Consider the following 21,314-nt stretch of genomic DNA (forward strand, 5'->3'; position numbering starts at 1 on the left):
TCTGGACTCCAGTTGTATTAGTAGTAAAGTAAATCCATTCAGGAGCCATTATTAAGGCTGGAGTATTCCCAGTTCGTCTATTGTGAAGTGGATTTTTAATGGTAAAAGTCCATGACCACGACCACCACACTACAATACAACCCACAAAAGAAACAACATTAACAACACAGCACTGTATGTTAATGCTACACAAGTGCTTTTAAAGTAAATGCAACACTTAATTTGCAATCTGATATTACCAAGTGCATAATAAATTACTGTGTGTAAGTGCGAGGCGACAAGGTGCATTCCCAGTTTCTCCGTTTCCATCCCTTCCCTACCCAATTCCAAATGCTTAAAGCCAAACAATCAATGCGCCGACAGTCATCTGCGGACGCAATTTAAATGAAGAACGCAACAAGAAGACGTGCGCAACAGATCAATTTTTAATGAAGATCCGTTCAGAGTGCCACTGACGACCATCAGACAGCGTCACATCGTCTCGCAATCACATGAAGCGGAGTTGGTCATACAACGCAATGAGTGTCCAGGTTTATGTTCTAGATATGCCCCTAGTTTCAAGGCTGTGTAAAATCTCATCAATTTACAGTAATTACTACATTGCAACAGTATTGCATCAGTCAAGATTTGATCAATCTTTGGTATCATTATTCCATTACATACTTCACAACCTTAAATGCACATATCGATGATTGTACTAGCTATAGTAAATAAATGAAAAACATGTTAATACGAAGGAGTGTTCTCTATTCATAAACAAATAAGCTGGTCTACCTAGGTAGGTAATAAATTTCATCATATAATGACAAGCAACCTTATTTCTTTTACTGATCATATTCCATCATTATATTAATATTAGAACTTTGTCTATCTGGGAAACCAGGGTAATGTATAAAAAAAGCATAATCATTTTTTAATTTAATATATACCGATATATACCTATATCTATATAATGTTAGTAAAAGCGTATAAACATACTAAAGAAGATAAAATTAAATACATCTTTTACATAAATACAACAAAAACGAAAACATAAAGCGTCAAAGGAACATTTAGGAGTATAAAAATATAATTGTTTGTGCAAAATATTATATAAGAAATAAACGTTACATACATTGTCATTAATGATACCAATTAGAAGTTTAATAAAATATGAATACATGGTTAAAACATACAATTTAAACATAAATTGGTAAGATGCAATTGGATGTAAAGGCAAACTTACACAGCATCGTATGACGCAATAAGTTGTCGCATCTGCTCTGTGCGAGTAGAATGCTGACCTGATGGGTGTGCATTGGGGATTATTCTCACGACGACCTAAAGACTGTCCCCAATTATAAATCGCATCAGGCTGCATCATATGACGCTGTATGTGTTGGCTTTAAACGCAAATATAATTCCTACACATCAAAATTTATGTACAGTAGATAACTATTATAAACATATACAAATACAATATACCATAGAACATGCAAACTTTTTTTCGCAATTACTTCTTTTTACTATTGTGTAATGATTCAAATCACAATACAAAACCTGTTGCACCATCAAAATTATTATATTATTAAAGACAAACATATTTACTGAAAACCTTAGTCAATACTAAACAGTTTTCTAAAGGAATCTCAGCTTTTTCAGTTTATAAAATCAATAAAACTATTTCAACCTTACAGGAGTCAACACCATATGATTCAGCCTGTATTTCTGTTGTGTCTTTGTACTTTTGCTTAGTTAAATTAGAAAGATAAGTTATGTTTGTGCACAGCAATCTTATATACAAATTCATAATCAAAATAGAGGTCTACTGCCCTCTTGAGGGCAAAGGCACTATTCATCATGAAAGAAAGTAATTGTTACAACAATCTTTTTTCAACTTCATAATCAATAGATCATTTCTGTTGTTGATTGAACAATACAGCAATCTACTTAAATCTTTTAACAAATATTTTCCTTTTCTACTTTCTTTCTAAATTATTCTGAGATAAAAGAGATCTTGTTTTAGTCATGAGAAGAATGCTTGTAGGATTTGAACCCAAAAATGTGGAAATGAAGGACCAGCAACTTAATCACAAAGTTAGAGCCTCTCAGTGGCATATCTTGGGGGGGGGGGGTGAGTAGGGCCCACAAAAGTCTGTGTGGGCCCATTTCAAGTCTTCTAGATACACCACTGTAGCCTCTTAAGAGTTCTCAACTGACTGGCATGATGTTCAATATAGCAATTTACAGTGACAAAATTTATATCAATTTCCATTCACTATCAATGGAACCAGCATATTGATGAGTTTGTAGCTGTCTCTTATACACATCTAGATGTGTATAAGAGACAGGTTCCCCTCTATTTTTAAAGATTTAAAAAAATGGGGAAAAAAGAATATGATATTCAAATTGCATGACAGTGCAACTTCCGACCATTTGGAGGTGCCATAATCATAAATTTTCTTCCCTCAGCCCCAACCATGGTGGAGTTAGGTGGTATTTCCTCCATTAGACTTGCCACAAGTCTCTTATTTTTTTATTATCTTTCTCATTCTGGACAGCGTCACCAACGAAAAAGTTAATTTAGAGTCGGAATAAGAAATAATCCGAAAAAAAAGAAACCGAGTATGGGACGCCAATTAAATTGGGTATGGCGCGCACTAAGTGCAATAAAGAGTGAGTAACCCAAAATTAGGGCCTGGACCCAGGCCATCTGTGAAAGTCCCTCCCTGGCCCTCTTCAAATTCCAAGATTTGCCACTGAAAAAGATGTGTATAAGAGACAGACCTAGGTAGACCAGCTTATTTGTTTATGAATAGGTATAAAAAAAAGCATAATCATTTTTTAATTTAATATACCGATATATACCTATATCTATATAATGTTAGTAAAAGCGTATAAACATACTAAAGAAGATAAAATTAAATACATCTTTTACATAAATACAACAAAAACAAAAACATAAAGCGTCAAAGGAACATTTAGGAGTATAAAAATATAATTGTTTGTGCAAAATATTATATAAGAAATAAACGTTACATACATTGTCATTAATGATACCAATTAGAAGTTTAATAAAAAATGAATACATGGTTAAAACATAAAATTTAAACATAAATTGGTAAGATGCAATTGGATGTAAAGGCAAACTTACACAGCATCGTATGACGCAATAAGTTGTCGCATCTGCTCTGTGCGAGTAGAATGCTGACTTGATGGGTGTGCGTTGGGGACTATTCTCACGACGACCTAAAGACTGTCCCCGATTATAAATCGCATCATATGACGCTGTATGAGTTGGCTTTAAACGCAAATATAATTCCTACACATCAAAATTTATGTACAGTAGATAACTATTATAAACATATACAAATACAATATAACATAGAACATGCAAACTTTTTTTCGCAATTGCTTCTTTTTTCTATTGTGTAGTGATTCAAATAACAATACAAAACCTGTTGCACCATCAAAATTATTATATTATTAAAGACAAACATATTTACTGAAAACCTAAGTCAATACTAAACAGTTTTCTAAAGGAATCTCAGCTTTTTCAGTTTATAAAATCAATAAAACTATTTCAACATTACAGACAAGTCAACACCATATGCTTCAGCCTGTATTTCTGTTGTGTCTTTGTACTTTTGCTTAGTTAAATTAGAAAGATAAGTTATGTTTGTGCACAGCAATCTTATATACAAATTCATAATCAAAATAGAAATCTACTGCCCTCTTGAGGGCAAAGGCACTATTCATCATGAAAGGAAGTATTATGTTACAACAATCTTTTTTCAACTTCATAATCAATAGATCATTTCCGTTGCTGATTGAACAATACAGCAATCTACTTAAATCTTTTAACAAATATTTTCCTTTTCTATTTTCTTTCTAAATTATTCTGAGATAAAAGAGATCTTGTTTAAGTCATGAGAAGAATGCTTGTAGGATTTGAACCCAAAAATGTGGAAATGAAGGATCAGCAACTTAACCACAATGTTAGAGCCTCTCAGTGGCATATCTCTGTCTCTTATACACATCTAGATGTGTATAAGAGACAGAAAAATCTCAGTGGCATATCTTGGGGGGGGGGGGTGAGTAGGGCCCACAAAAGTCTGTGTGGGCCCATTTCAAGTCTTCTAGATACACCACTGTAGCCTCTTAAGAGTTTTCAACTGACTGGCATGATGTTCAATATTGCAATTTACAGTGACAAAATTTCTATCAATTTCCATTCACTATCAATGGAACCAGCATATTGATGAGTTTGTAGAATATGAGAACAATCTGGTGCCAGAGGAGGGTACCAATACCAAATGCTAGGCACCACAACCATTGGTCCAAATCTAGCGGTTTAGTACCGAAGCCATAGTTACCATTTTGAACAATTAACACCTGGGCAACAAGCTGAAAAAGAAAAATGAATATAATTAATAAAAATTCCATTTTCAATTATTTTTAAAAAGTTAAAAAAAATCAAATCAATGTTTGACTTTCAGGTAAATAAGCATATGTAACCAGAATGAAATGCACTATATATAAAGAGTAGATAAGCAAGTCCAGGAAAAATGGTACAAATTCTCCATCATCTACTGCTTTCTATCAATAAGGTAGTCTGATAGTCTGAAAACAATAATAACAATCGAAAAAAATCAACCAACAATTCTTGTTGTCCACAATATTTAGCACGGTGACTAGACAATCTGCCCAAAAATAATGTTACAAACTATCTAAAATTTATTGCTGTTTACCAATGAGCTTGTTGAGTAAACAATAAACTGACATAAAATGGTACAATTTACAAAAGTAAAAAGTCTCAAGTCTTCACCTGTGACTTGCTGCAGAAGGTAATCTTATTTACATATGAACACTGATGACTAGTAAGCCATCCCCTCATAAAAAATAACTTAAATGATTACAAACTCACCTCAACTAAATAGACTAGCGACCTTATCTGATACAGGCCCTTGTATATCTGCTGTTGGCCATGAACTTTGCGCTCGTTCAATTGATTGAAAATTTGCATCAACATGAAAACATTAAAGACCATAGTCATGTGTTGCGTGGGAAATGCGGACGGGCTTCTCAACAGCCCATCGTCGATGTCAAACAGTTCAGCACCTGAAAGTACACAATTTACATCTTAAACTTGCCTTAAAAATTCTGGTATTGCGTCCAGCAGGGAGAAGTTTAACTAAATAGTTAAGTAATTGTATATAAGCATATTTAAATGTATTATAAGATTACAGTGTCCTGGGGATGACGTTATAAACTGCATCCGGTCACGCAGTCGGCGACCGATTCTGGTAAATGCATTTGGTGGTATTAGCGGGAGGGTAGGAGGGTGTATGACCACCTAGCAGCAAGAGAAAACCCAGCTGAACAAGGGGTAGATGAACTCCTCTGTGCCATTAGCCACCCATGCATTAGGTTAAGGAAAAGGTTAGTTTTATCTGGTTACATCATTTTTTTTTCTCTCACTACCATTGCTAAAATAGTGAATAGAGGCTTTTTTACATGATGTGCTATACAAGTTTTTTTTTTTTCATTATTATAAAAATATTGAAAAAGAACTATTTCACCATCTAAATCCCCTTCCTAACAAGGGTTAAAACCTGCATCCACAATAAATTAGCTGTTGTAACAAGTCATTTTTAGCTTTTAAATGCTTATGATAAAAATCAGGGTGATAATTTCCAACAAACTTACAAGCATTATAAATTGAGCCAAAAAAATGTAATGGCAGGTAATGATACATTTCTTACCTTTATAGATGAACACAAGAAGCACAGTTATTTGGTACACAAAGTGAGAAAGAACTGTAACGATGAACAGTTCTGAAATCATATGATTGTCAGAACCCAAAGCCTTGTACTTCAAAATATGACGAGTTGGTTTGTCAGCCAATAGGATGATAGAAACATCAACCAATAGGTACGACCACAGTACTTGGATGGCTCTGATTGGACAATTCTAGAAGAATGAAATTGGCATAGATTATTTAAAATTTGTAGATGTCTGGGTTAACTGTTACACGAACATATGATTTAAAGCAGTAGTGTGTTGACTTTACTCAGGAAGAATAAACTTACCGAAAAAGTGCAAGCTCCAATAAATGCGATGAGCGACGTCACCATACCTCTAACCAACTGCGATTGGACGAATTTCACAACCCCATCCCAGATATTGCGTCCCCACATGACAGCTTGTCTAATGCTAAAAATACTGTCGTCCTTCAAAATGACGTCGGCAGCAGTCTTGGCTTCCACTGAACCAACATTTCCCTGTCAAGACAAAATAAATCACTATGTCAACAAACAAAACATCAAATCAATAATAATAATAATAATTATAATAATAATAGTATCATCATTTTCTATATAAATAATGTCTTTGAAAGAATTTGTTTTCCTGCTATCATGCAGCAAGAGCAGTAGAAATGGATGACTATCTCCTTGGAGTCAATGGCCATTTCATTCTTACTTCGACTGTTGCTCACCGAAGTGTGAATGACCCAATTCAATCAAGAGTTCATTAGCCTGAAGAAAGTGACAAAAGCAATTGCAAAAACTGTTGCTAAGGTAAGCAACTAACTGGTTTAGCAAAACATATAATTTTGCTACTTTCAATATTATTATCATCATCATCATTATCATTCTTATTATTGAGACTTGTGTTATCAGTAATATACAAATTAATAATAATAATAATAATAAATACTTTATTTCAACACGGTAAAAATTGATTCACCCTAGGGTGTTTTTCATCAAGGCCATGCAAGGCTGTATAAATATAAGTAGTACAAAACTATAAATGCAAACACAATGTAGTAAAAAAATTTCAGATAAGAAAGTATAATACACTCTCCAAGCAACCAAATGCACACCAGCGCGCCCGGACCCAGCACTCCGACATCAATCATGTCATCATGCCTGATGATGACGCTGAATCCCAAACACGATGGCACGCATCTCAACACCTGGAGCATGCATTATACCTTCTTATGTAGTAGTTAAGTATCAAGAACAGAAGGTTAAGAAACACAATACATAAATACTAAAAAAATCATTTTACATTATATACAAGGTGAGCAAACAGAGTGAAATTGTACACTCAAGATAAAATAACTGTTTAAATTCGACATAGGTACCACGGTAGGTAAAACTCTTTTTTTTGTATTCAGTTTTTGGTTTTTCTATATATTAGATATCTGCTCATCTTGTGTTATATACTGTGGTTCTATTGTATGTATCCATTTGTGAAAAAAAAGAATTACTACAAAGAACAGTATACCTCTTTAGAGCGTAACTGTTTACGGTTCATGGGACATGGAATACAAAATGCTGGAGCTTGGAGTATGTATTATATAATCTAAAATTGATAAATTTGAAGTGGTCTAATAGAGATCATAAATAACTAGGCATGGTTATAGATGATAAACTGGAAGGAGAGCACTAAGCAATTCACCAGTAAGTGTTACAAGAGGCTCTACTTTTTAAGAAGAATACAAAATTTCATATATGCAACAAGATCATCACACTAGTTTATGAATCTGTAATTTTATCTGTCTTAACGATCAGTGCATTAGTATTGTAACTGTCTAAATAAAGTGCATATGAAGAAAGTTCTTAAGATCAGCAAGTCCGCTCAGAAAGTAATAGGAACTGAAGAAATTTGAATTATGTCAGATATATTTTTGTGTTAAATCTCGCATTTTTATTATTTTTTAAACAGATGTTGTATGTGACCATTTTAGACAATTATTTTATATGTATACAAATGATATATTGAATATTGAACAACATATAAAAATAATATTGAAAACATTAAATATTTTACGCAGAATATTTATGTACTGTCCGGCCCTATTGATTTAATGATAAAAATTACTTGAATAAATTAGTAGTCTACCTAAAGTTACAACAAAACTAGAGTGACAGTGAGCCATTTGCATAAAAAAGAAAAAGGGAATTGACAGCTGCAATAAATATATAGCGATTGAGTTAGGCATAATAGATAGCAATGTCAACTTTAAACATTCAACAGTGTTTCCTGAAGCAGAAAATAAAAAAACACTTCCTTTTAATATTATAGTAGTGATTGCATATAAGGTTCACACTGCACACTATAAATGGAGATAGCAGTTTATTCATGTTTAATAGCTTTCACATTTTTAGGCTTCACTAATCTATATGTGTATTGTGATGCAAAGCAAAAATGTATTGAATGTTTATTGAATTTCACATTGTTAAAAATCTCTGTATGCAGATTTCACCAAGTCACAGTTCGCTGCACACTAAAGAGCCCAGCTATACCATTCACACGATCTGATACACAAAACCTGGGAAAACCCACAGTCACATCAACAGCTATTTGATTAATTAATGGCGTTTTGTTCAAATTCTTGCTTCTTTTCTCAGTTGTTTACCTAGGTAAGTTTGAAGTTGTTTCATGGTTTTTAATTTGTTCTGTCTTGTCACCGATTAGACTTGCGTGAATTTTAAATTTTGTGTAAGTGTGATGCAATACAATTGACCCAATGCTGTACAAATTTTAGCCGTTCATAATTTTTTTATATCTCTTTTTTTATATTGTAAATTTGTATTATTGTATATTTTATTGTAACATTTGAACATACATTTCATTGGAATATGTGCAATATAAATTATTAATAGATTATTAATTATTAAATTAATAAATTAGTTTAATCCTCAATATTTATATTTTTTTATATTTATTAGCGACTTATGATGATTTAAATTGTGTAAAGTACTTTAGAAATATAACACCTACAGTAATTACCATTACACATTAGTAACACTGGAATGAAGTACTTAGTTCGAATAAGCGCCCGGAGAATTTATTGTTAAAATGGGTTTTTGTAGGGCTGGTTTATTCATTTTATTTCATTTATTTAGGCACAAGCGCCAAAAATATGCCAATCAGTGAACCTAATCCCCATCCTACGTGGCATATCCATTAACAACAGGGGACTGAATGGGACAGTACACAGGGGTTAGCCCCTACTCTTCTCAGGAAGTACTGGGTTGTTTAAAGTGCACACGAGCCAAATGCGTACACTGGGCCTACAGTTTAAAGTCCTTATCCGAGAAGACTTGTTCCACCTCCAGAACCATTGGCAAATGAGCCGTTTGAACCAGCGCTGATATTATAGCTGCCCCTGACTTAATCGCTCGCCTATTCTAGAGAGGCTGAAAGTTCTAATAATTTCCAAGAAACAATATCTGGTATTGTATGTCTATTTCAATCAAAATTGTATGTCTACTTTCCCTCAGTGAACAATGGCTTTTGTTTTAGCCTTTCACTAGCAGTCTTCTCATTGGTCAGTTTATTCATCCAATTAACAGCCAGCATCTCTACCCAAACATAATTATAAGTATTTCCCTATTTGGAATTTCTGCAGATATCATTCTCCTGAAGATGATTAAAGCAAATCAATCAAAACGTCGAGACTTTCTCAACTACAACAGTTCTTTTCAGAACTACCTACGTCGTGTACTGCAAGCTTAAACATATGCGTTAATTCAATCAGATTAAGGATTAATTCTGTACATAGCAACTTTAATTGTCAATTTATTTCTTCTTTTTTTTTTACCAGCATCTTAATCCGCAGATTAAGAACAAAACCTATATTTTAGGTTCCTTTAAATGGATTATTTTGCAGAATAAGTAAAGCTTAAAATTCTTCTTTAGGAATGTTTAATGATTTAGATATCTTTTAAAATTCCCTGCATCAGTTCAGGAAGAAATTTTTCAGTATATTTTAATGTTGTTTTTTTCTGTCATGTTTTTGTACAAACTTAGATATTGTATTATGTATTTTGTGCAGGTTTTTCATTTATTATTCTACTTGTTGATCTTATTATTTACCCTCCTTTAAGTGGCGAATCTCATCTGTTGTTAGTTTGGTTTTAGAAATTAAAAAATAAATAAATAAAAACTGCAACCTCTACACTATTGTATCATCATAGCATGAATAACATTTAAATATATTCTTTTCTCGTTGCAGATTACATAGCTAGCATTAAGAGAACAAGGATGTAGCAATATATACAAGAGCAAACTGAATACTGAACTTAAAAACTGTATTTATAATTCACAGAATTATTTCAAGATGGCTACCAGCGATTTACAGTTTGTGGAAATTGTTGATGAGAACTTGGAGTGTACTATCTGCTTTAAGAGATTTAAAAATCCTAAATCCCTTACCTGCCTCCATACTTTTTGTTTGGCGTGCCTGGAAGACTGGGTTAAGGAGAAGGGTAAGCTGACCTGCCCAACTTGCTCAAAATCATATCCTATTCCAGAGGGCGGGCTTCAGAAGCTCCCACCAAATACCATTCTAAATAACTTATTAGAAACAATTGAGCACTTTTCGAAAACAGATCAGATAAAATGTGTTTGTGGAAAAGGATATGCAAAATACTACTGTGAAGATTGCAAACAACATTTGTGTTCTATTTGTGGTGACCATCATAAAGACTTTAGACTCTTTGCAAAACACAAGCTAATTTCATTGGAGGATATGTCATCAATGAGCCACTTACAAAAAGCATCACTACATCCTCCAATGTGTTTGCTTCACGAAAAACCATTGGAATTCTATTGCAAAGACTGTAAAATTTCAATCTGTATGCAATGTAAAACTTCGAACCACAATGCCTGGGAAGGGAAACACAAAACAATCAATGTTTCAGAAGCATTAAAACAATTTCAAGAAACTTTGGCACCATTGGAGAAAGCTGCCTATAACATCAAAGACAAATTAAAAGATGGTCTGGAAACAGTCATTGAGAATTCTACAAAATTAGAACAAAGCAAAGACAAATGTTTGAGAGATATAGACAATCAGGTAGAAGAAATGGTAAAGACAATCAAGGGGAATGGAGACAAAATGAAAAATGAAGTGAAGACAATTTACCAAAAGAAAAATAAAGTAAACAATGCCCAAAAAGATGAACTGAAAACAATGATTTTTGACATTGACACAAAACTAAATTTTCTCAATCAGTTAATGAAAAGTAAAGAACCTTTAGTAATAGAATCAAGTCAAAAGGAGATTACAGCACTGAAGGAAAAAATCAGTGAATTTCCAAAAACAAGTCCAACTGATAAGAGACTCATTAAATTCTACATTAACAAACAACAAATTTCAACATTGCAACAAAGTGATATTGGATATGTAGCACAATCAGGGGCAGCAGACTGTCTAACATTAAAGGGCCAGAAATCTGTGACCAAAGGGCAGATAATATTTGTCAAAATAATTAAAACAGACGAATGTGAAATACATGCAGATCAACTGAAGGCAACATGGACACAGCCTACAGGAGATGCCTACATCGCACAAGTTCAAGAAGATGACAATGGAGGTTATTTTATGACAGGAAAATGCAAAAGTCCAGGTGTTTGTAAAATAGATGTGAGTGCTTATGGCGAACCAATCAAGCAGTCACCATTGATAATTCAAGTAGAGAAGAAAGGATTAGTAAATACCATTAAATTAGACCAAAAAAATGTTAGAGATGTCAGAGATGTAGTTAAGTGTGAAGATGATTGCTTGCTAGTTTCATGCTGGACCAATGAAATATTAAAATACAAGCAATCAGGAGAATATATTGGTAAGGTTACATTACCACAAGGTATACGAGTTGATAGAATGTACAAAATGTTTAATGGTAACATAGTATTCATTGATGGTATTAAATGCATCAAAGTATGCAATATGAATGGACAGCTGATAAAATCAATTGGTCAGGGAATATTTAAGAATCCATCTGGTATCCATGTGGATGAGGCATCAAATGTTGTGTATGTAGGAGATTGGAATATTGGCTGTGTGTTCTTGTTTGACATTAATAGTGGTCATATGGTAAAGAAGATAGGGTCAAAGGGCAATCGAGTCGGAGAAATGAATGCAGTTACTGATGTTACTTTTACAAACCAAGGAAATGTTATTTTAGTGGAGTGTTTCAACAGTAGGATACAACTTTTTGATAAAGAGGGAAGGTTCATGAAGGTGCTTGTCAAATCAGGTGAAAAGAACGGTAAGGTGAGGAATCCTTGTAGACTTGTAGTTGATGAGGATGACAACATCATTATATCAAGTGACCACAAACTACAGCTATTCCATAAAGACGGAACTTTCATCAAAAGAATAGATAAACCAGAAGATCAAATCAAGTATGTATATGGGATAACAGTTATTTCCTATTATCCACACAGAGTTGCAATAACAAATGATTGTGACAAAACTGTACAAGTATTCAATTATTAAATATTATTATAGTCTGCTGCCCTCAAGTAGGGGGCACGTTCCCCGTTTTGCCACTAAATCTTAAAAATTTCAATGCATATCAATGTCATGTACTCTTACTTAACTATCCTGAAACTGCTATGCCCCCGCCCCATTCTGGATCCAACCCTGACCACCACCTCGACCCCCACCCCTCCATATCTCTGCAGCATTTTCCCCATATGTATACATGATATCAATATATTCTGTGTACCTATAACAATAACCAGCAATGCTTGAGACACTTCATAAAACACAGGTCAACACAGAATTTAAAACAAAAATATTTGATTGTTTAATGTTGTATAATCTATACACAGAAAAATCTTCAGCTTGATTTAACCAAATTTTTTGTTGAAGATCACTGTATTAAAATATTATTTTCTAGTCTTAGCACTTTAAAGTAAGGGCAAATTGTTAGATTATTACAGCATTCATTTTGAAAAGCCCCATTTCTTTTTAACTTGTAAAAGTAGCCTAAAAAAAAGACCAAAAAAAAAGCCCATCTCAAAAAGAAGCCCATCTCCAAAAGAAACAACCTCCAAAATAAGATCCTCCAAAGATCGCAAAAACTTACGAGAGCAATGCCAAGGTCAGCCTCAGCCAGTGTCTCCTCATCCCCAATGTAACGTCCAGTAACTGCAACCAGCTGGGGCTGAAGCTCAGACGGTGCGGCAGGTATCTTTCTGGCAAGGCACTGCTTGTCTTCTGGCTGAGCTTGAGCAAGGACTTTGAGACGTGGCCATATCTTGTTAAATTCTGCATATATTATCTAAAATTATTATCAATATAAATAATGTATACATTAAACCTTATATTTATCAATTATGTTCAATGTAAAGGAATATTAACTAGGTCTTGTATGGATGTTTGGGTTTTTCTCAATTTCCATTTCACAAAGAATGCATTTAAGTAATAATAGACACAGCACACTCCATGTACTTTTTCAAACATGTTCCAAGTGAGGAAATATTAACTACATCCTGTATGGATTGTTCTGTTTTCACAAAAATTGAAAAATTGAAGTAAAATAAAAATTCAATTTATAAACAAAAAGAATTATTCCATATATTATAATCACAATGTATTAGATTGCCATTGCCAGGCATCTAGAGGGTTCATATTTTTATAGGATTCTTACATCAGTCCCAATCATGATGGGGCAGGGTAGGACGTTTGACTCTCAAGCCAACAGCATTTCCATTGGGACACGTATGGGACATTTTGAGCAGTTTAAAAATGGACTCCAACCTGAAAAGGATTGAGAACCAGGGAACTAGAATACAAAAATGTGTAAATACCTACATATATGTTTTTGTTTTGTATTGAAATGCATGAAGAAATGTCTACTAAAATAAGAATGACATATCCTACCTTATGATTATCTGTGATAGATGTAGCATATACTGGTTCATTCTGGAATTATACAAAAACAATTATCATATTGATTTGATCAAAATAATATATTTCATATTTACTATCCATGTGGCTTCTTATCAATTGTGTGGTTTTGAACATGTGGGTCAATGACCTCCTTACCATGGTTCCCTACTCCAATGTTTCCATCCAGAGGTGATGGAACTAGGGGGTGCTGTGTTATGGAGAGTAAGTAATGTGTGACCGGAAATGGTCTGCAGTCAGTTGGTTGTTACCATGCACCAGTGATGTTGGAGTACAGCAAGATGAAACTATTTATGTAATGCATGAATAAAGTTTGGGGTTTGCCGGGTAGTGAAATGATTATTGTACATTTTAAGTGCTCCCTCCATGCATAAGTGTGAGCTAAATTACGGTGATTAATTAGCAAAGATATGGAGACAATTATTTCTAAGTTCCCTCTTTCCAAGATGGGATGCAAATACTTTGTGAAAATGAGTACGCCACGGTACTCATTTTCACAAAGGAATACACACAACTGGTTAGCTAACAATATGCAAATGTTACATGAACACCTGGGAAGTAAGGTGCAATCACGTTCTCTTGCCTAGCAAACATCTGTACTGTAGCGTGGGGGGCCTAGCCTACTGATGTACTGTGTAGCGGGGGAAGATGAGGCATAAGACTGGCCTAGGCCTAAGTAGACTGTGCAATTATATGTGACAGAAAATACACTTTCGAAAGAAATAAATTAAAATAAGAAAAAAACAATAACTAAGAATAATTCAGTTGCAGAGGTACCTTGTTTAAGTGTTATACAATGCTAACAATGCGGCTCTTGTAGCCCTAGACAGGCAAGGCATGCATGTGCAAAGCAGTGGTGTTTGTTTATCCATGAAAAAAGCACACCTGGAAAGTTTGCCTTACCAGGAAAAGGTGATGTAATCTAGCTTATGACGTATGCATGCTAACTATATTGTGAGTGTGACGTCACCAAAAAATAAAAATTTTCTATTATAACCAAAATATTAATAACTACAAGGTTTGTGGACGTAAATTCCCTTTATACGAATTAAGGGTAGCACCATCTCCTTGCCATACAAATTACAGCTCCCACTGACGTCTCAGTCGAGAAATACGGGTAGCTAAAATTTTTCTCGCAAATCTGACTACAAAACCATATTGAAATTTCATGTTCCACTTCTGGCTCTGAGTCGTGCTTCGCGCACGCTGCTGAGGGCAGCGTTCCGGGAACCCTGCATCTAGACTCTAGAAATTTGCCTATAGTCCAACAATTCTAGGAGTCAAACCAATAGGCCTCTAGTAAGGTTCAGAAGTATACCATCAGATGGAGTCATGGGGTTGAACGGAGATTCCCGCAAGACCTTAGGATTTAAATTGGTGAAAATTCTATAGACGCAGCATGTGTTTAGATACAAACTTTTACATGAATTACAATCATGGTAGAACTTTTTGAGACAGGATTCTTTTTTAAGAAAACCAAAAAGTTGGACGTCTTGCCATTCTTCTTTTCACTTATACCCACTACAGTAGTTCTTTAAAAAATGTACACAAACTTACCATTGGAAGTCCATGGATTTTCAAGTTGAAAGTATCGGAATTAAGACACAGATCCTTGTTGCTCCGAACAATTCCAGACTCCCTTGCTACTGCTCCAGCTGTCTGAAGTACATCTCCAGTTACCATGGTGATCCTGATACCGCTGCGCTGAAGGGCTCTGACATACTTAGCAGCCTACAATAAAATGAGAATGTTTACTCAGTGTCATAGGACTGGTCTGTATAGGATTGATTCTAAAAAGTTCTGTCTAGTCTATCAAATTTTATTGGACAAAAATGTTGTATGCCCATATATAGTCATGATGTGCCTATATATGAGGCATGTCGTGGCAAAATGGTTAAGTTGTCGCACAGTCCAGTATTGAGTAAATGAGCTATAAAATATGGGAGCTCAAAAAATTGCCTAAAAATCCAAATTTGTTTTTCACTATAGATCAACAGTTTAATGTCTTATTAATCAGGTACCAAAGTATTAGTTCTGGAAGTGGTCAACAAATTGTTTATTTAATGTTATTTTGATAGCTCATTCTATTAAACAACGTATACACAAATAACTTTGATAGGCAATTACTCAAAATCATGTTTATCTTGACTCTAAGAGTACTGTACTTTCACTTTCCAATAACGTAGGCTTGAAATGTCTAATTTCAATGAATGACCCCTCATTTTAAAGATCACATACGCAGGTATATGAAAATACCAACAACTTGAATTTCAATTTTTGCTACAACTTGGCCATTTTGCCACAACCGGCCTCATATGGTCATGGTGTGATGTCATCATAACCATATTTAGGACTGTCATAGTGAAATAAACACAAATAAATTATAAAAATTATAAAAAATATTGATCTAACTTATACGATTGGAATAATCTAGTGAATAGTATTTCGTTTTGAACCAACAACTCTTTTCCATATCATTATAATGTAATTATTATCATAATTTAATTTATTTTAAATAAACAAAGATAAATTAAAAAAATTAAAAAAAATATTGATCTAACTTATACGATTGATGTGACTTAGTGAATAGTACTTCCTAAATGACTGAGGAACTGGATAAAGTATTGTTTAAATGTATTTAAAGAAGGAAGAGAAAACCTGGTTGTCTGAAGTGACCTAGGAGATATGATTTATTGTAATTTTCTTTCGTTACATTGTTGTTGACTTTCAATGTGAGATGCACTCTGAAGCAACAACTCTTTTTCATATCATTATCATATAATTACTATTTTAATCATCAATAGCAAAGGAATGCTACAGTACATGAACTTAAGAGAGGTAGATGACAACATAAACAATTGGCCACATGACCAGAAAGCATGAAATAATTTCTTTCCCATAAAAATTCTAATATTTTATACAATATCTATCTGTTCATATGTTTGAACTATCATCAAAATTATTTAACACAAGTTCCTGATACCTGTTGACGAACGCGGTCAGAAATTCCAAGCAAAGCGATACAAGTCAAATCTGAAATGACCTCATCTTCACGTGCCAAGTCTACACTTTCTTCCTCGGTACTTTCGATACTCATGTCTCGATAAGCCAAACATATTGTGCGTAGTTTTCTCATGGACATCTCCTCTATTTTTGAAATTAACTGAGCTCGAGTTTCACCGTCCAATAGGCGTGGCATACCTTTACTGTCAAGGAATGTTGTGCATCTATATGGAGGGAAATTAAGTTATTCTATGATTATATCATGTTTTTAAAAATAATCATCAATACCTCTACAGGTTTTGTAGTTAACTGGACAGTGCAAACCTACGTACTACTTTAAAAAAAAAAAAAAAAAAAATTTGATCTAAAAAGTACAGGGGACATTAATACAACCAAGTATTTTCCAATTGTATTGTGATTTTTATTGAAAGGTGGAAATTAAAAATGAATAAATGAATGAACAATACCACTACCCCATTGCCACCACTCTCATTCTATCACCATCATCATCATCGCTATCATTGATGGTAACATCAAATTCTCATTATCACTTCATTGCCTTCATCATCACTGTCATCATGGCTGCCACCATGTCATTGTCCATTTTGTCACTTTTATCACCATTCGTACCATCATCATAGTTGTCACCATCATGTCAAGATTGTCACTATACCACCATCATTTGTGACATCATCATGGTTTGTCACCACCACTGTAAGAATGACTCAATAGGGTTCTAGTGACAATTCTATCGATTGCTTGACAAACCTTTTAAGCACTCGCTCAGCAGCTCCTTTGCAATAAACTCGGTTTACATTCAAATCTTCTTTTGCAATAACGCTACACATCATTTTTCTACTGGTGTTGAAGGGGTACACACGCATCACTTTATCCTCGGGGTTACTGTCTCGAAATGCTCGATAATGTCCGCCTAGAATATTCACAAACTCCAGAAGAGCACAGTCTGTCCTGTCACCAACGTGTTCTAGGTTACTATACCCAGGGTTCTGTTTTGCATGAGAAGGCATTAAAAAAAAATTAATGAATTTACTGTTATTTAGTAATTATACAATTAAATAATACTAATAATACTAATAGCAACAATGAAGACAAATGGAAGAAAATAGAGGCATGCGTGATCTGTATTTTTAATAACATGACCAGGTGTGACTAAATACTGCGTGTCCATTCACCTCTATTATCAATCACATGACCAGGTGTGGCTAAATACTGCCTGTCCACACACCTCTATTATCAATCACATGACCAGGTGTGACTAAATACTGCGTGTCCACTCACCTCTATTATTTGAGATGTATAATCAGTATTCACAGACATTCCTTCAGTAAGCAACAAGGTTGCATTGGTCATCTCTAGTTTGCTAATGAGGTTGTGTGGCCTCTCTGGCCAATTTATGTGCAGCATTTCATTAAAGATAAAGATATCTTCAACACGCATATAGTTCTCGGTGATAACTCCAGTCTTGTTTGTCAAAAGTGTTGTAATATTACCCATAATTCCATATGCTTCCACATTGCAGACGTATATTTGGTCATGTCGAATTTCCTGTATGTCAAACCCAGAAAATAAATGTATAGGATTGAAAATAACATAAATAACAGTAAAGTAATATAAAGTAATAAATTATTTATAATAAAATACAATAACTAAATTCTATCGCATTCATTGGGACATGTTTTTTTCTCCAGTAAAAGACAACCTACAATACATACATTAAAATGTACTTTATTATTCAGGTTATTTAGTTTAATGTTTAATGAAGGGTGTAGGAAGAAGGGGTAGGAGGTAGAAGGGGATAGGAGGAAGGGTCAAAGGGAGTAGGAGAAAGGGGTGAGAGGGGGTAGGAGGAAGGGGTTGAAGCTGGTAGGAAGAAGGGGTTGAAGGGGGTAGGAGGAAGTGGATAAGGAAATACTGAGTGGAATAATGCATGTAGCCGCATTATAATTAACTATTACATGACAACTAAACACAAACTTAAAGATATATGTTTGTCTTACATGAGCCGACATCTTACAGATGTGATGGTATATGGATGGCAGAAATGAAGGGTAAGTGATGGTGAAGACAGTGACGGTGACAATGACAAGATCCACGATGTCCTTCAAGTACTTGATATCCCAGGTACTGCCATCATTAACAAACGTCTGGTAACAGAAGTTGATGACAACAGCTAGGCCAATCAGAATGCACAGTACGATTGCTGGAAAGTATAAAGAATTTAATAATAATAATGAAAACATTAATAAGAATAATATTTATATTACAAATAAATATTACTCAATCAAGACAACCATCTGCTCTAGGTTTCTTGGCCGTTGCATCAAGTGACATGAATATGCATTGCTTAATTTTTGTAATTTGAAACTTTTTGTTGCTTATCGTGCCATGTATAATTTGGGTTTTTCTTTTTTCTTTTCTCCTTTTTTGATACTTTTTTGTTCTGTTTTTTTAATTTACTTGTCTTTATATCCTTAACTTTGTTGAGAAAACTGGACTATTTTGAAAAGCAGTACTGACTAAGCTACTGAAAATAAACAAATAAATAAATAAATAAAACCTTGGGTGGGGGGTACCCCTCTGAACCTGCCACTGGATGAGTTTGGCTGAGTTCTTTTTTTACATAAGTTGGTATAATTCCTATGCAAATCTTGTGCATATTGAATGGAAATTTACTTAAATATTTCAGACCTGTCTGACCCCTTTTGCATTTGCCGTTAAGTCTTACGCAAACACTGGAAAAGCTTACGCTTATCCTAAAACTTGAGATTCTTTTTCAATTTGTAATGAATTTCACTATAACTAACATTCATCATCATAACATTCTACCTCCATGTTTCAATAACTACTGTATCTGAGATCATTGTAAACTCATTAACATCGATTAGATATGCAATTTAATCTAAAGCGTCCAGGAACCTCTGGCCCCTGGACCCCGACCCCCAACTGGGAACCCTAGGCAGCCCCCTGGCCCTCAACCACTGTTCGTGCCTTTGGCACTCATTATGTGTCAACCGATCTTAGTCTTTGAAATTTCTTAAGGTTGACAGGTATGATATTTCTTGTTGAAAGTCAACTATAAAATTCAAGGTAAAACCACTAAAAAAATTTTAAAACTTTTGTAAACCCTAAAAATGAGCAATTCAACTTAACTATGTATGAGGAATTCTTCATAGGACAGTATACAAATTTAATAAACATTTATATTATATGTAAAATAATATTTATATTTTAATTGCATGCATATCTGTTACTACAGCTGAGATGCCATTTACCTGTTATTAACACATATTTTGAAACACGGTTCAAATCTTGCGTCAAGACACTTTTCTTCTTCTTGTTTCTGATTGGCTGGCTGCCTAGAGGTGAGTATGCACGGGGCGCTGCCTGCGTGGCAACATCGCTAGTGTTGCCACCCTCGTTACCTGCTATGTTCACCTGAACTTCGCTAGACCTGGCGATATCTATTAAAGGCAGGATTATGTCATATACATGGTTACATCTGTCTCACCATGGAGCTTTATCATTGTGATATAATTAGCATAATTGCTATCAATGCCTCTGATGATGTTTCTATTTTTCTCTGGCATATCAGGTAAAAAAAAATACAACATTATGTGGCTCAAACCTGACCCAGAATCCTGAAAAACTAGGGTCAGATTTTTCAGTTAAAACATATATTTTCGTGAGGACAGCCCCAAAAATAATTGTATGATGTTTTAGAAGGCCACGATTTAAGCTTTGAATAGTAAATTTGATACCTTTTCCTAAATTTGTAGTTAATGTTTTATCAACCAAAATACATGGGGTATCAATCTTAGAATTAGGCTTATACTAACAAAAAAAGAATAAAATTGCTGATTGGCACAGATTTCCAAATGTCTCTGGGCAATTTTCGGCCCCTTCCAGTGAATGATTACTGGCCATGGAGCTGATGAAATAAGAGAACATCAAGGCCAGGCCCATAGCGTGGGATGGGGGTTAAGGGGGTTACGACGAACCGCGCAAAAACTGGAGAAGGTCCGCATTTAAAAACGAAAAATTGATATTCATAGATATATTCACAATGTGTAACATCTAAATTCATAATGAACCAAACATTAATAACATTTAAATCATCATTATTAATATTCTTGCTAACAAATTATTCAGTAGTAGTCCTTTTAGTTATAATGATGATGTATATTAATTCAAATGCAGTTGGAAGACATCAGATCACTTTATTCTTCATGAATTGAAATTATAAAACTCATGAAAGCTGTTTTCCTTGGCAGGACAAAAACATCAAGAAAATGTTGCTTCCAGGAAATCTTGTTTAATGAATTTTATTTTGCTTCGCAAGGTGATATACATTGGCACTGACATCCACAAGACAATGGATAATAAAGTAGTATAAACATGCAAATATCATGATGGGTTATTTTAAGAAAAAAATCTTGCTTGCTTGAGGGAGTCTGTTTGAATGAAACAAATAAAACTAACACATTTGTTTCATTTAAACATGTGCCTTAAATTAAACAAATGTGTTTTACTTAAATGATATAATGCTAATATAATGTTTTTATTTTGCCAATTGGCAAGACTCATTAACTAAAGC

The 21,314-nt window shown here is 34.2% G+C and overlaps 2 protein-coding genes and 2 long non-coding RNA genes across 5 annotated transcripts in view; 2 read left to right on the forward strand and 2 right to left on the reverse strand.

Annotated features, from left to right (window-relative positions):
• Positions 1-104: 104 nt before the first annotated feature.
• Positions 105-2,934, reverse strand: LOC117107015. The gene is made up of 2 exons (XR_004445181.1): positions 2,848-2,934; positions 105-939 (listed from the first exon to the last, which is right to left on the reverse strand). It is a non-coding gene; the product is annotated as an uncharacterized LOC117107015 (long non-coding RNA).
• LOC117107014 lies at positions 833-2,949 on the forward strand. Its single transcript, XR_004445179.1, has 2 exons — positions 833-889; positions 2,799-2,949. It is a non-coding gene; the product is annotated as an uncharacterized LOC117107014 (long non-coding RNA).
• A 1,120-nt stretch (positions 2,950-4,069) lies between these two features.
• The window catches only part of LOC117107016 (plasma membrane calcium-transporting ATPase 3-like), a 37,014-nt gene continuing 19,769 nt past the window's right edge, over positions 4,070-21,314 (reverse strand). For both annotated transcript variants that reach the window (XM_033248529.1, XM_033248528.1), the window contains exons 7-18: positions 19,993-20,181; positions 18,718-18,920; positions 17,999-18,265; positions 17,468-17,706; positions 16,680-16,923; positions 15,254-15,427; positions 13,670-13,711; positions 12,873-13,067; positions 6,072-6,263; positions 5,745-5,952; positions 4,907-5,100; positions 4,070-4,386 (exon numbers count right to left, since the gene is read on the reverse strand). In XM_033248529.1, coding sequence (XP_033104420.1) covers positions 4,204-4,386; positions 4,907-5,100; positions 5,745-5,952; positions 6,072-6,263; positions 12,873-13,067; positions 13,670-13,711; positions 15,254-15,427; positions 16,680-16,923; positions 17,468-17,706; positions 17,999-18,265; positions 18,718-18,920; positions 19,993-20,181 — 2,330 coding nt within the window. In that variant the 3' untranslated portion in view covers positions 4,070-4,203. The remainder of the gene's footprint in view (positions 4,387-4,906; positions 5,101-5,744; positions 5,953-6,071; positions 6,264-12,872; positions 13,068-13,669; positions 13,712-15,253; positions 15,428-16,679; positions 16,924-17,467; positions 17,707-17,998; positions 18,266-18,717; positions 18,921-19,992; positions 20,182-21,314) is intronic.
• On the forward strand, positions 9,943-12,765 carry LOC117107017 (tripartite motif-containing protein 2-like). The gene has a single exon (XM_033248530.1). The coding sequence runs from the start codon at positions 10,115-10,117 to the stop codon at positions 12,275-12,277; it is 2,163 nt and encodes a 720-aa protein (XP_033104421.1). The 5' UTR covers positions 9,943-10,114; the 3' UTR covers positions 12,278-12,765.

Source organism: Anneissia japonica, unplaced genomic scaffold (assembly GCF_011630105.1).
Source record: "Anneissia japonica isolate Jap-2015-1 unplaced genomic scaffold, ASM1163010v1 scaffold9291_len582782_cov165, whole genome shotgun sequence".
NCBI lineage: Eukaryota > Metazoa > Echinodermata > Crinoidea > Comatulida > Comatulidae > Anneissia > Anneissia japonica.

Bases quoted from the DNA above. Each gene is read 5' to 3' on its own strand.
- LOC117107017 (XM_033248530.1), top strand. From the start codon at position 10,115: ATGGCTACCAGCGATTTACAGTTTGTGGAAATTGTTGATGAGAACTTG.